The sequence below is a fragment of the Arvicola amphibius genome, chromosome 2 (assembly GCF_903992535.2).
Source record: "Arvicola amphibius chromosome 2, mArvAmp1.2, whole genome shotgun sequence".
Lineage (NCBI taxonomy): Eukaryota > Metazoa > Chordata > Mammalia > Rodentia > Cricetidae > Arvicola > Arvicola amphibius.
This window is the reverse complement of record NC_052048.2, coordinates 123,598,882-123,614,856: the sequence shown is the minus strand read 5'-3', so window position 1 is coordinate 123,614,856 and position 15,975 is coordinate 123,598,882. Positions and strand designations below refer to the sequence as shown.

The 15,975-nt window shown below is 44.4% G+C and overlaps 1 protein-coding gene across 1 annotated transcript in view; it reads left to right on the top strand.

Moving 5' to 3' along the window:
* Window positions 1-14,949, top strand: part of Crim1 (cysteine rich transmembrane BMP regulator 1) — a 175,616-nt gene extending 160,667 nt beyond the window's left edge. The window contains exons 14-17 of the mRNA XM_038320549.1: window positions 6,767-6,961; window positions 8,338-8,460; window positions 10,864-11,054; window positions 12,459-14,949. Of these exons, the coding sequence (XP_038176477.1) occupies window positions 6,767-6,961; window positions 8,338-8,460; window positions 10,864-11,054; window positions 12,459-12,635 (686 nt within the window). The 3' untranslated portion in view covers window positions 12,636-14,949. The remainder of the gene's footprint in view (window positions 1-6,766; window positions 6,962-8,337; window positions 8,461-10,863; window positions 11,055-12,458) is intronic.
* Window positions 14,950-15,975: the final 1,026 nt, after the last annotated feature.

Below are 15,975 nucleotides of genomic sequence, written 5' to 3'. Positions count from 1 at the left end.
TTCCAGAATTATTTTGGTGTGTGATCTCAAGGCACACACACACACACACACCTACCTTACTGTGAAATCGTAAGCCTTACTGTAAAATAAGACTTCGTTTCAAGTTGAAAATGTACTACTTCTTTTAACTTTAATCTTGAAGTATCCCCAGCTGTCCCACACTAAACAGCTTGATACAAGACTTACATTTCATAGCTGAGAAGTTGTGTCCTCTTTGCATGCAGTGGGCATCAACCAAGGCATGATATGCCAGCTGGTTGGGTTTCTGTTATGGAACTCAGGATCATTTGTAATTCTTCTGTGTGTTTGAAGCAACCATTTTACTGCAGTGTGGTGAAGAAACCTGGAAGCCTCTTTTGATCTTGTTAATAGAGTTAGACCTCATATCCCAAAAAATAGATGAAGTGAAGTAAAATAAAACTGAATTTTGAAAAAAGGACTTTGATGGCCACTGACTTGTTCATGAGTAAAGATACATTACAGAGGTGGCAGCCACACTGCATGATAGTGTTTGCCCCGTTTTTCATATGCAAAAAATTAAAACTGAATGTTTTCCCAAGCTCTTTCCCTCGTTGAAATTTAGGTCCTGCATGCACCGAAGTCCATTTGAGCTCCCTCCCTGACCTCTTGGAGTCTGCACTTCCCACTGAGCTGGTGTTCAGGGTCTCTGCCTATACATCTGCAAACTTCTAGTGACCTGTTGGCTATTTACTTAGATTCCTGCTTCTTGCAATTTGTTTAAGACTTCCCTTTTCGTAAAAATAAAAAAGATAGTGGTGCTAGTTTCTCAAATAGAGGTTGTTCATATCTCCTATGTTCTCCAAACATGGCTCTCATATCTAGCATTTGTCAACTGAAGTTGATGAAGGAAAATGACATCACAGGCAGGGACTTGGTGTCTTATCAGAAAGTAAAACGGAACATAGGTGTGTCCTGCTCCCTTGTGGGCTGCAGAAAGGCACTGCCGTGCATTGTGAAAGTGCACACTGATGTTTTAGTGAAGTCCTTGCACTGTACTGAGGTTTGATCGTTAGTAAGCCTGGGCTGCTTGTTCTACTCCCTCTTCTAAACCGTATGCCACCCATACTATGCAAGTGGCCTCCTTAGCCCTGCCTGAGTGATCTCACTAAGTATTCCTTACCAGAAATCAGACTGAGGAGATAGCTGGACAGATAAAATGGCTGCCACTGCACAAGCAGGAATGCCTCAGTTTGAATCCCCAGTACCCATGCAAAGAGCCAGGCATAGCTGCATACATCTGTAGCCCTAGCAACAAAGGAGAAGGATACACAGGCAGATCCTCAAGCTTGCTAGTCAGCCAGTCTGGCCAATCATGGACTTCTGGATTCAGTAAGAGAAACAATCAAAGTATAGGTTGGGCAATGATAGAAGAAGATACCTGTCATTGATCCCTGGCCTCTTTGCACACACACAACATACACACGTGCGCATATACAGACATATGCTAGACTATATACACACACCTCAGACTTCAAACTTGGTACCCACACTGAAGTGCAATGCTGCGAGCCAATCCTTTGGCATGTCCACCAAATGTAAGCAAGCCCCTGTGGCTTTGGGGGCATGTCCCAGAGGGAATATACCCTGCTCGTTACTGAAGCCAAGAGTTTAGAACAATTCTGTCAGTGTGCCTGCATCCCAATACCTGTGGAAGGAACAGATGCCCGAGAGCAGGATTGTGCTGGATTGCTATAAAAAGGGGACTTCTTAAAGCAGAAGCAGCATTTAGTTTCTTAGCCACCGGGATCCCAGAGTAAATTACTTTTCCAGACTCCATATTGTGGCAAGGATTTGAAAGAACTGATGCAATTTCTAAAGCTGCCCAACTTCCTCCCAGGAAGGGCCTCCCACACTATGACCAGCAAAACAGAATTAGAACCTCAAGTGTCTGTCCAAGAAGGTTATCTCGGAGGCAGAAACCGAAAGCCCAGCTGTAATGCAGGTTACAGTAGGTTTGGGTTCTGTATCCTTCCGTGGAGGAAAGGGAAGCCGTCAGAAGCTTCCTTAGCAGAGGCTCGTGTATCCAGCAGTAGGTCAGAGTCGGCCAGGCCTGTGGACCCATGTGAGTCCACGAGACTGGAGGTTAAACCTGGAAAGAGGAAGAAGGCAGTGGTGGCTACCACTGCCCTCAGTGAACTTTGTAATTAAAACAGCTCAAGTAGTAAAAACCAGGTCCATCCAAACTTCACAGCTTGCTGAAAGCTTTTGTTCTCATGTTGAAAAGATGTGAGACTGTCAAGTTTAAACAGCTGAATTTGGCCTAGAAAGAGTGACCATGTAAGACCTGGACAGTTCTCCCCATTTATATAGCCAGAATCCAGGACAGACAGAGGGGAACCACACTGAGTTCTACATCTTTGCTCCCAAAAGGTTCTGCACATTTTTCATTGTGGTCCTAGGCGGTACAAGATACTGTTGCTTGAACTGCAAACAAAAAAGTGTGTGCGTGCGTGTGTGTGTGTGTGTGTGTGTGTGTGAGAGAGAGAGAGAGAGAGAGAGAGAGAGAGAGAGAGAGAGAGAGAGAGAGAGAGCGCAGGGGGGGCGCATGTTCTGTGATTTACCCTGTCATAGAGCCACTGTGGCAAACAGACCCCAGCTCCTGGCTCACCATGTTGACAGTGGCAGAAAAAAAATTCCTTAACTGAACGAAGCTATTCCAGATTGGATCTGATGGGTAAGACAGGGACCCAGAATGAGGAAGCAAAATGCCAGAGCTTATCAAGCCAAGGTGTAACCATTCAATAGTGACTGTTCTCCTGAATGTGTCAAATATCGGCCCTATATACCACTGCCAGTGGGAAAGCCCAAAGCCGTCTGAAACAGTGGCAGTGTCCTTAGAATACGATTTTAGCTTGCAAGGGTTGCTTCAAAGAGGATCCCGTTTGTTGGGATCTTTAATTCCCAATATATTTGTTTGAAAAGCAAATGTTCCTGTGTATCAGTGCTGAACCTGATGCTCCCTTCCCTCATCATTTTCCTCTGAGAGGGAGGAAGGGAGATAAGAGTTTTGAGAGGGGAGACATATTGGGGGTGACTTCCAGGACTGCCCAAGTCCTCACCGCCGTGCCGTCTCCTCTCCTCAGCCAGGCTGTGCTGCTTGGTTGAAAGAGATCTCCATTTCCCAGAGTCCCCGAGTAATAATGACTTTGGTGTATGTGGCACTGATATCTGCCCAGAAAGCGACCCCCACATCCCCCAAGTCATGCTACTGTGCTTGGTAGATAGAAGGCATGCGGGGCTGGAGAAGCTCTAGTTCCTGCCCCACCCTTCCTGTCCTCACCTCTTAGTCGAGTGACCTTAATTCCCGTGTGCCTCGGCTGTTTATGGAATTGAGACAGTAACCTGTCCACCGGGCTGTGGGGATCACACAGAACGGGCGCACGCGTGGCTGGGGCACAGTAGTCATCCAGTGGTGGAAGTTATGAATGATATGAGGTACTGAGAAATAGGAGCACATGATATCATTCCCAGCGTAAGCAGAGCCATTGGGTGTTCGGGGAAGTGGTAAGAATCAAATAGCATATGCACCCAATAGCCACACAGAAACTGCCTGTAGGTCTGCATTCCTCTGCAGGCGAGGTGTTTAGAGTAGCCTTTATATTGTAGTCTCAATTAGACTAAGCAGGTCCTACAAAAAAGTGAATGGCTTTATTAATTCATTATAAAGACCTTCAAAGTCCATAGACTTTGCCCATCTTAAATTCCGAAGGTTTCTTGAACCCATGGTCCATCCAGCTACCACCATCTGCTCTATACTGTCAAACCTCTACCTAAGCCACTAACCTTTCAAGAGAAACTTAGTATAAAGAAAAAATATTTCCATTTATTTATTTATTTATTACTTTAAAGAATACCAACCCAAATTCCCACTCCCTCCCCTGCTCCCGTTCCCTCCACACACCCTCCCATCCTACTCCCCTCCAATCCTAAGAGGGCAAGAAACTCATTAACCAAAATCTGTCTTACTATTTATTGGGCCAGATGGCAGTTGCCCTGCTAAAGCTAGCTACAATTTCCTCAAAAGCAAGAGTCCTGTCTATTTGCTTTATTGGCAGCATGAAGATTTATTAGCACAGTGTACCCTGGTTTTTGACCCTACTTGGAGAAACAAAATTAGTTGCTATGAAATGTTTTGATATTTCGGTTCGTGGACTTGGCCAGCAAGAGCAAGAATGATGTCTTTGACATGGGGATCACTGTGAATCGGGGACTGGAGATGCACTTGGGGTCTCTGCACACTAGACAGTATACTAACTGGCAGACCTCAGGTCAGACACCAGTTTAGCCTTTTTGGGGCTCTTGAGTGTATTGCATGACCTCAGAGAGTTCCTGAAGAGCCTGGTGCACACTGGAGCCAACGTAAGACGTGTCTTGCTGCCAGTTGGCAACTGCCGTGCTCAGAACATCTTCATGCCCCGTTTTTCACATCTGATCTCAAATCTGAGTTAAGTCATTTGCAGATGAACCGAAGCTGAAAGTGACATGCTTCTGAGGTCCTCGGTGATAAACTGGTTAAAAGCCAGGCATCCAGGTCCGGTTGTAGTCAGCCCACTCGTGGGGAAATAATTCTGTAGACTGCACATCACGGAGGGGGTCAGGAACTCTCATTCTGTCTCTGAGAAACTGAACCTGGATCTCCTCTCCGTGGGTTGCTAGCATAATGGGCTCCACTGTGTTCATAGTCGTTTGGCCCTCTACACTGTCCACCACCTGTATTTCCTTGTATCCGTGGTGGTAACTGCACTGGACTTGGTGAGGGAGACCCCCACACACAAGACTGCCTCCACCACGCGGGCAGACTTCTGGGTCAGAGTCCTGCCTACATTAGCACTGTGATGCGTGTTGGTTAAATGTGTGGATGCCCTCACAAGGCTGAACACATAATTCCCATCTTTAACAGCTCAACCTCATTTTGGAAGCTAATCTTGCCTTGTAAGCATTAGTAGCATTAAATTATTATGCATCTTAAGACGTAATGAGTTTCCATGCTGAGATCCTATAGAGCCCAGTGCCTGGCCTTCACTTGAACCCCCTTGCACAAAACCTTCAGCCCATCTCTCATGGCGCCTCATTCTCTTCCTCCATAACAGCACTGGCAGGGGTGCCACCAACATAAGATGCAGTGGGGGTGACAGCCAAGGTAGGGTAAGGGGTTGAGCCTCTCCTTTCCCAGTTCCTCACTCGGCACTATGGTGGCTGCTGTTTTGCTCCATAACATTGCTCCACCATCGGAGCTATTCCACAGTTTATAGTAAACATAAGCAGGTGTGTTGCTTTGTAAAGGACCAGTTCCTTCCAAGTACAAAGTCACCGCATAATAGACTCTGGATCAATGGCCAAAGCTATCGACATGCAATGATGATGGGTCAGAAAACTTCCTGAATTAAGCATACGATGTAGCTCTACCCAGCCCATTTCCTGTGTACATTTTAGATATTGTAATTGAAGTTGCCGCCTTTAAGGATTCCATACTAGCAAACACTTGTATCACATTTGGTTTGAAAGCCTTCAAATGAGTTGTTAACATAATAGATGATTCACCAAATCACTTAGTGTGGAACATGGACTAGTAGCCAAATAACATTTTAGCAGATACTGAAAAATGGGTTTCTCATTATTTCTAAAACATCCCTTGTTGGGCTTTCGGCAATAGTAATGAAACAGTAGAAAAATGTTGAGAGACAGGGGTTATGCCTTTTAGTGCGTGTTACAGGTTTTATTCCTTTGCTTAGATGTTCTGTGTTCTGTCCTTTGTGTCCACCCAGTGAATATTATAACCCCTGAGAGTCTCTCGGAGCCTCCCAGAAGAAACACCAAGCCCTGAGCATCCCAGCTTTCCTAAGGGTGTTTGCCATTCCCAGTGCCCAGAGGTGCATAGTGTAATCTTTAGAATCCAAGCATAAAAATGCCTCACATTTAGGGTGTCACCCAGCCAGTCATTGGCCTGGTGGCAGGGCTTCTCCGTGGATCGTACATCTCTGCCTTGCTCCTGAACTGTTGATCTGGCTTGCTCGGGGCCACCAGTCTTAAGCTCCAGAGAAAACAAACAAGCTGTTAAATGAAATCAGTATGAATATATTCAGAAGAGAAGGGAACCTGCGAGGGAAAGGATGTCCTAAGGAGGAAACGGGAGTGGCAGGACATGATACAGATTTCTAAACACAATAATTTTTAAACATATTTTGTTCTGGAGAACCACAGTTTGCTGGTGTTGAGAGGAGAGTGGGTTATGAAGTCAGTTTGTGTTGGAGGTGGAGAAAGATGTCCTTGTTGGTGAGAAACCATGCGCTATCCGGGAAAGGGAAGGGAGCAGTTCTCTAGGCTGCTGTCTTTATACGGTGCCGTCATTCTCACCCCTTGCCATCTCCTAGCGTGGTTCACACTAACGGTGGGAACAGGGATTGGTAAAGTCTGGCTCTGTAATCGCGCCCAGCTGGACCCCTTGTCCCTCTCTGCATCACATTCTGGACAACAGCCCAAAGACACTTGCCCAGTGAGCAGCACTCGCGGGAGGTTGTTACAGTTAGTATTCTCCGCTAGCCTTTGTGGTCCCTGGTCATTTGCCGGCCACAAGAAAAGGGTCAAGGGAATGACGGACAAGGCTGTTGGGACTAGAGAAAAAAAATGGGTCACCAAATCCTGGGGATCATCGACCATCGTGTGGTCCCATTAGTTTAGTTTAGTTTCCCACTAGAAGAAGATGCTATGCGGTCACTCGGTCATGCCACTGTGTTCTTTTCACTAGAAGACACAATTCCCAAGAAAGTGGTGTGTCACTTCAGCGGGAAGACCTATGCCGATGAGGAACGATGGGACATCGACAGCTGCACGCACTGCTACTGCCTGCAAGGCCAGACCCTCTGCTCCACTGTCAGCTGCCCCCCTCTGCCTTGTGCCGAGCCCATCAAGGTGGAAGGAAGTTGCTGCCCGATGTGTCCAGGTATCTCAACCTTCTTCCTTCTGTTCGCAAGCCAAATATGGCCCAGGCAATGGGTCAGCCCAGTTGCAATGCTCCTACACAAAGACCTCAGGGTAATTTGCAAAACTCTGACCATGTAGGTGAAGGCTGTACCTCTTCTGATTTGTATACTCTACCCTTAAAGTGGGGGACAGCCACACAGGAATAGCCACCCCATTAACAGCCCCTGCCCTGTCAGAGTAGCGTAGTTTTAGTGTGACCCTCGGACCAGCCCAGAGCAAACGTTTAAGATGGAACACAGAAGGGAGTAGGACATAAATGTCTACCAGAACAAAAACGGAAGACTTGCAGTTAAAGAGGATAGATGTGGATCATTCTTTTTTTCAGTTCAGCAGTTCTAGCCTGTACCCCACCACCCCTTGGCTGAACCCTTCTCTTCCCACATGTAACATGACTTTGGAGCACGCGCACATGCATGTATACACGGATACCTCCTCTCACCCTTCTCCTTCTTAGCAGCTGCTTAGTCAACCTCTCAGTTTCAAACCTGAGGCCCCACAACTGCGCAGATTCTCCCCAAGTCATCTAGTTTTCTATCCCTGGGCCGGACTCCTGCCAAAACAGCTCCTTTATCCCCTGCCCTAATCCTGAACTGCAGAGCCTTAGCCTTCACCAGGACAGCCTCTGGGCAGTGTTCCCAGTCTGATCCCCGGCACACCAGAGACTCCCCAGGCAGTCCGGACCACACGTAGGCTCCCTCACATCCAAGTGAGGCCCTGAGTGAGACAGGAACTGTTCCATCACCACCTCGGCGCTCCTGTCTCCTTGCAGCGTTCGTGTTAATGAATCTATCTCTCTGTGAGGACAGTAACCAGGGATCCATGTCAGCTTAGAGGTACAGCTACACTGCGGAACTTTAAAATGGCGCCACTAGAGAGAGCATAACTGAACTTCGGTGGCCTTGTGTCGGGGCTCGGCAGATAAACCTATCTGAGCATTTCTGAAAAACCTTTAAAAAGAATTACAGTGGTGAATGCACAAGTCCTTCTCGGCTCTCACCATGCTTGGTGAATGGTGGTATATACACAAAGAACCAAAGTATGGAGAGATGGAGAGGCAGAACCCAGTGTAGCTGTGACACACACACACACACACACACACACACACACACACACACACACAAGGCAACGTTTGCCAGGAGGAAAGGACGGTGGAGGAAGAAGGCTGAGACCCCACAAACCTGGCTGCCAGCACCAGCGTGCACACTGGGAAAGCGAGTCATTCACCTCCTGGGACATAGGGCATTGACTCGAAGGCTCTGTCTGGATCAAGGGCATTAACACCAGCAATAGGCATCTTGTCCATCATTTCTCACGTAAAACACTTTGTTCTTTTAGAAATGTATGTGCCAGAGCCGACCAATGTACCCATCGAGAAGAAAAACCATCGTGGTGAGATTGACCTGGAGGCGCCCATGTGGCCCACCCCAAGTGAAAATGACATCATTCATCTCCCTAGAGGTAAACACTGAAGTCAGGTTACTTGAGATCTGTCCTGTCTTCTTTGTAGTCTGCTTTGTTTATTCCTGGTTTAAGGGAAGAAAAAACAACAACAACACTTTCTTTTCAAATGGTTTATGAAAGTTCACTCCCTCTGGGGAAGACCATGGCTGAAATGTATTCAACAGGTCAACATTAGTCAAACATGTCTACAGATCATTGGATAAATGCCTCCTTCCTGGTCCTCCGTGCTCCTCCTCCTTCCTGGTCCTCCGTGCTCTGATGCTTGGTGATGAGGGAAAGGAATCTGTTCCTGGTCAGAAGAGCCTGAAGCGAAGTGGGCATGAATGAACGTAGCCCCTTGGGGACCTGTCCTTAGCAGGCAGTATCCCTCTTTCAGGTTTTCACACCATAGAGGTTAAAGTTTGTTGCCAAGGAGATGATTTAAAATTTATGCTAAGCCCTGGTTCAATACTGCCTCCTGTTGACTTCAAGCATGCTTTCAGAATCGTTTTGCAGTTTTTCTATTTCTTTTGGAAGAAGCGGCATTTACTGCATGAGAGATTAATGATCTGTTACTTCAGACATTATAAACATTATCTTTGGAGCAAGGCAGATGACCAGAGCCAAACCCCTGTACCCAGGGTTCTGGCTCCTTGTGAGATTGCTCGGACTAGATGTACATTTAGCATTGTATGTTCAGTCACTCAGTCAGCATATGTGTCCTTGTTGAGAGTGAGGGCCTCCAGTCACAAGAGCATCCTCGTCAGATAGAGTCTGCTGGGGACCTGTGCATACATAGTGTCTGTTCAAAGTCCCGGAGCGAGACAAGCGTGCTTCTCCTTGGTAATTCGTCTTGTTTCGACCTGAGAGGTGTGAGACCTGTTGGTGATTTTTACTTCTGGTGTTTTCTTTGAGTTCAGGGAATTCAAAGTTAACTTCCTTGGTGTGCTTTTCAGCATCCTAGCAGAACGGAAAGCCTAAAGTTTGTAAAGAGCCCTCAATTCTTCAGCAGGATTTTCCTTAATCGTTTTGAATCTTCACATAGGATGGATGCATAGGCCTGAAACTATACCTGGTATCACTTGGAATATGGGAAGACAGACCTGCTTTTTTTTTTTAATTTAACCTAATCCATCAATAAAATGACAGTTTTGTCGTAAGCGTTTTCCTTCATGCTATTCTATTTTTTTATTTATCCATTTATTTATTTTTGTTTATTTATCCATTTATTTATTTATTTATTTATTTATCATCTTCTTATAGATTATTATCCACTGTACTGGCCGCTCAGTAGCCATAGCCTTAACACCACAGAGCTGCCTTTTGAAAACTGAGTCCCCGGAACCAACCTAAGAGCAATTCCTTTGGACGTTACCTCCTCTGTCTTTCTCTCGCTGCCCTTGATCGGTGCAGACAACCTGACTAGAATGGTTGACTTGGAATAAAATGACATTAAAGTTTCAGAAACCAGTTCCATTTGCTTATGGTTTTGTTTTGGTTTGTGCGGCGCTGGAAGACAAACCCCAGACCTTGAGCCTCGAAGAGAGGCGCTACTGCAGAGTTACACGTCCCGCTTAGAACCTTTGTTTTGGGATTTTTTTAATTTATTATTTTGTATTTGTGCATGATATATACACATGGAGGTCAGAGGAGAACTTTGAGGTCGGTTCTCTCCTTCCACACTTATGTGGATTCCGGGGATCGAACTCAGGTCATGAAGCTTGTCAGCACTCCACCAGCTGAGCCAACCCACCATCCCACAGATCGATACTTCTCTTTCTGAAGAACCGTCGTTCCCCCCGTGCTTCTGGTATAATTAACCAGGGCAAGAAATAAGATATTTTTTCAACAAGTTTATTAAAAATAAGCATTTTTGCTTAGAACTCAGCAAATTAGAAAATCAACTCCATTGTCTCGTGTTTGATCTAATGAAACCTGGTATCTACCTGTGGAATGCACTTGGTTCTGGTCTCTCCAATTGTCAATAAGTAGGGAACAAAGCTGTTTTGCTACTAAAACCTTAGCCCATCCAAAATCTTATTCATTGTAGGCAAAATATTTTAATATTAGTAACAAATGTTCTTAAATTAGTCTAGTTTTAATCACTTTGAAAAATCTACCCAGTGTTTTATATTCTCCCAATTAGCGGCAGGAAATATCTTCTTGCCCAGTCAGTAACATTCTTACCCTCTTTTTAAAAATTACTGTTATTGTTGTTGCAAGTTTTTCCTTAATCTTATTTAGCCTCTAAGTACTTTACCATCTAAGAACGCTTTGGCTCGACATTAGACTTTAATCATGCCTGTAGCCCAAAGTACCGGGAAGCAATAAAACCACGCTGCTGATCTGTATTTGCAGGGCAATTAAAATAATCCTCTAAAATTCCGCTGAAGAACTAAGTGCTTGTCTCTTCTCTCCTAGATATGGGTCACCTCCAGGTAGACTACAGAGATAATAACAGGCTGCGCCCAAGTGAAGACTCATCGCTGGACTCCGTTGTCTCAGTTGTAGTTCCTATAATAGTATGTCTCTCCATCATAATAGTATTCCTGCTCATCAACCAGAAGAAACAGTGGGTACCGCTTTTGTGCTGGTACCGGACACCAACTAAGGTACCCTTTGAGAATCTCTTGAGTGCCAAATCCACCACTGCTTACACTCCTTTTTCCCCTCAGTTTTCTTAATATGTTTTCTGTTAGGCAATATCATTTTTATTTTTGCTAGTTTTAATGTCAAGTATTTATCAAGCTGTAGCAAGCAAGCATGTAACACTTGTCCAGGGCAAGACTGAACACTGAGTAAATTACCTGCCATCCACTGGCGAATGAGTCCTGGCTTCCACAGGACCCAACTCCTTGGACGTGCTTTTTTTAAACATGTTTAAATGAGCTGAAACCTGCTGAAGTGAGTCCTGAATTCTCATTTATATTTGAAGCCAAAACTTGACCATCTCAGTCATTTTTTGGTCTTTGAATGGAGAGAGAAAAGAAATCACTAAAGAGGGGAAACGACGGAGAGGGCAGGAGGAGCTTGGAAGATACAGAGGGAGCAAAGAAGTCAGGCAAGATGGGGTGGAGAAAGACACTGAGAGAACACAAGGTCCAGAGGCAGACTTCTCACCAAGGGACAAAGAGAATGCTTGTGTTCTAATCTAAGGACCTCTTAATCATGCATGTTTTAAAAGGGAGAAACACATATATTAAGGAAAGAGCCGTTGCTTCCAACTCTATCCCTTCCTTTTGCACTCAGTTAGACAGCCTGAGTATTTCATCCAACTTCCCATCCATATAAAGTTCCTGTCTGGTATGTGTGTCCGTGTGTGTGTCCGTGTGTGTGTGTGTGTGTGTGAGAGAGAGAGAGAGAGAGAGAGAGAGAGAGAGAGAGAGAGAGAGAGAGATGCATGGGCACAGCCTTTATGCGAGAGAGGGAGCATGGGCACAGACTTTATGCATGGGCACAGCCTTTATGCCAGATACATGACACGGTACTGAACAAGGAAAGGAGGAGGTGCACTATCCAGTATCCAGGAAACCTCTATTAAGGAGTGAAATCACAGCGAACAGAACCTCTTTTGCTTTGAAATATGCCTGCCTGGTAACTTCTACTGGTTTCCAACCCTCTTAAATGCAGGCCTACAGCCAAGGATTTGGATGTCCCTTTACATACAACTATAATAAGACATCATGGCCGGGTGGTGGTGGAGCACACCTTTAATCCCAGCACTTGGGAGGCAGAGGCAGGTGGATCTTTATGAGTTCGAGGACAGCCTGGTCTACAAGAGCTAGTTCCAGGACAGGCTCCAAAGCTACAGAGAAACCCTGTCTTGAAAAACTAAAGTAATAATAATAATGATAATAATAAATAATAATAATACATCATGCACTGCAGACACTCTGGCCATCCTCATATGGCGAAACTTCTGTCTCACCTGAGTTAGGTCCTGAGTTCCTGTCCATTTGGCATATAAAAGTAAGCTAAGCCTGTGGGTTTTCTCGTTCTCCTCTCTCACTGAACAGCCATCTTCCCTGAATAATCAGCTGGTATCTGTGGACTGCAAGAGAGGCACTCGAGTCCAGGCGGACGGTTCCCAGACGATGCTAAGAATTGCTGAACCCGATGCACGATTCAGTGGCTTCTACAGCATGCAAAAACAGAACCATCTACAGGCAGACAATTTCTACCAAACAGTGTGAACGCAGGCGGCGGCAGCATGGATGAGGTTTCGAAAGAGAAAACAACAACAAAAAAAAAATCTGCTCTTTAAAGTAAACTAGAATTTGTGCACTTGCTTAGTGGATTGTATCAGATTGTGACTTGGTGTCCAGCACTAAGGACTTAACTGGGATGGGCTCTGTCTACAGCATTGTGCAGAACAAGCATTCCCACTTGGCCTCAAGATCACTGACCATATGTTTTCATAGAACCAAAGTTTTAAAACTTGCTAAAGTATATTTGCTTGTAAGATAGCTGTAGAGACATTTGGGGGTGGGGCAGAGAGTTTGGTGGGGGAAGTGGGTTGGGAGGGTAGTGTTGGGAAGAAAAATCGGTCAGCTTGGCTTGGGGGAAAAAAAGCCAGGAAAATAAAAGCAATTCATGGCCCAGAGGAAATTTTTCTTTTCCTGTTGCTCTGAAGACTGTGTTGGTCGCTGCAAAGCCCGGGCCTGAATGAGCAGGAACACAAAAGGCCTTGCGACCCAGCTGCTGTACCACCAGACAAGTGCACCAGAACTCTTGATAGCCATCCCAGGTGTAAAGCCACGAGTTTCTCTTTTATACAGTCACAACTGCAGTAGGCAGTGAGGAAGCCAGGGAAATGGAGAGCACCATTTCTCGAAAGCGGGTTATTAAGGATCTATACAGTTAACTCTTTTTGCTGCTTCTGTTTCCTTCCGTGCCAGTCAGCCAGTTCCTAGTAGAGACAGCAGGTGGGTAAGGACAAGGTCACCTCTTGACGTGAGCACTGGAGCTTCTCTTACCCCACGTGGCAGGAAGGCGGGCGAGGGTGAAGGACACCAGGCATTTCCAGGGGCTGTACTTCATTGTTTCTTTCTGTTGTATTGTCGGTTGTTCATAGTTTTGTTGAAGCTCTAGCTTAAGAAGAAACTTTAAAAAAAAACTGGGATTTTTTTTCTTTATTATATACTGATTCTACAAAATAGAAACTACTTCATTTTAATTGTATATTATTCAAGCACCTTTGTTGAAGCTCAAAAAAATGATAATGATGCCTCTTTAAACTTTAGCAATTATAGGAATATTTATGTAACTATCTTATGCTTCAAAAACAAGAGTATTTGTGTGCATGTGTATATAATATATATACATATATATTTATACACATACAATTTATGTTTTCCTGTTGAATGTATTTTTATGAGATTTTAACCAGAACAAAGGCAGATAAACAGGCATCCCCGAGCAGCGCTTCTGATCACATGGGGGTTTTTGGATAACACAATCTCATTTATCTGCAGTTTAATTGGGAAGAGAGGTTGTGAGCACGCGCGCATGCACACGCATGCGTGCGTGCATGGGTGCGTGTGTGTGCATGGGTGCGTGTGTGCACTTTGAGCAGCCAGCATCCCACCTGCTATGGAAAAGAGGTCCCTTTTATTAAAATCTTCTTCCTCGTTTGGATTTGCTTTCACTTGGTCTTCAATTCGCTCACTGGCCAAAGACACTGATGGCAATTTTTATCTGCGTCACTAATCAGCTCCTGGATTTTTTTTTCAAACAACTGTTTGAAACAACTACTGGAATATTGTCCACAATAAGCTGGAAGTTTGTTGTCGTTTGCCTCAGATATAACTGACTGTACTCTCTAGTGTTATCTTTCAAACAGCTCTTAGCACTTTTACACTAATGGCCCACTTGTGCATTAATTTGCCTTTTCAAAATGCTTGTTGTGAAAGACACGGATACCCAGGATGCTTAATGTGAAAAGAAAATGTGTTCTGTTTTGTAAAGGAACTTTCAAGTATTGTTGTAAATACTTGGACAGAGGTTGCTGAACTTAAAAAAAATTAATTTATTATTATAATGACCTAATTTATTAATCTGAAGATTAACCATTTTTTTGTCTTAGAATATCAAAAAGAAAAAGGTGTTCTAGCTGTTTGCATCAAAGGAAAAAAGATTTATTATCAAGGGGCAATATTTTTATCTATTTCCATAATGAATTTGTTAATGATATGTTACTGAAATAGATTTACATCAGCCTGATTAGTATAAAATTTTGTTGACAATTTATCCATTCCTGGCATAAGAAAAAAAAAACTTTATCAAAAAAATTGTAAATGCTTGCTTTTTGTTTTTTCAATCATGGCCATATGAAAATACTAACAGGATATAGGACAAGGTGTAAATTTTTTTATTTTAAAGATATGATTTATCCTGAGTGCTGTATCTATTACTCTTACTTTGGTTCCTGTTGTGCTCTTGTAAAAGAAAAACAAATATAATTTCTTGAAGAATAAACCGGGCATATAGCACTTGGAGTGCACCAGACTTCTGTAGTATTGCTTTTGTCTTCATAAAGCAAAGCTGTGAGGGGATGGTTTACAGCCCGGTTCTTGGCAGCAAGTAAACACTAAGTCAAAACCATGCACTTCAGGAAGACTCTGATCGGGGTGAGAACACAATGGTCTCCCAGGGTGGCCTGGTCTGCACACCTCCAGCAGCAGTTAAGGAGCGTGGGCATCCATCCCTCAGCAGGTGGCCCTTACCCATGGACGCCTGCAGAAAGCGGTCTTAGGCTGGACTACGTAGGAGTGCTGCTCTTGCAAAGACAAGAAGCTGGCCTGCCTGCTGCTGTCAATCCCAAATGAGAAAGGTTCTCATCATCAGAGCAAACTGAATATCCCTTCTCCAAAGTATTGCAAACAGCAGACCTCCTTAAGTTTTACAGTGTCTCCCTATATAGTAGAATACTCGGGGATGGGGCCTAACTATGAAAGTGTTTGCGTTTCACATATATGCCTTCTAGACAGTCTCTGGACAACTGAAGTAACACTTTATTTAACCAACCCAGTGAGGCCAGCTGTGGAATTTTGCACTTAGGGTATCATGTTGGTGCTCACAAACTTTGAGATTTGAAAACATTTTGATACTAAGATTTGGATGCTTCACCCATCAAAACTAAATCATCGCAGGCTTAGTTTTTGTTTGGCGGTGCATTCCTAGGCACTGAAGAATAAAGTGTTCATAAGACAAAACTGGGGAACCCATTTAAAGAAAACTGTCTTAGTATAGGATTGCATGTGAAACTTTAAGCACAATCCAGAATAAGCCATAAGCGGGTCAACAGCTTTAAAACTGACCATTAGAACTCTCTCTTTAATCTCAGGCACCTCACAAACTCTGTTCTAATCAGTTTCTTAAATTACTAATACTGTGTATTCAGTAATTCAACCGAATGTGGTCAGTAGTCCTGCATCTTCACTATGAAGCAAGATGCTGAAGTCCAGTCTCCTAGTAAATGCCAAGCGCCCTCAGACTTCAAACTGGGCCTACTACAGCAGCATTCCACTGACA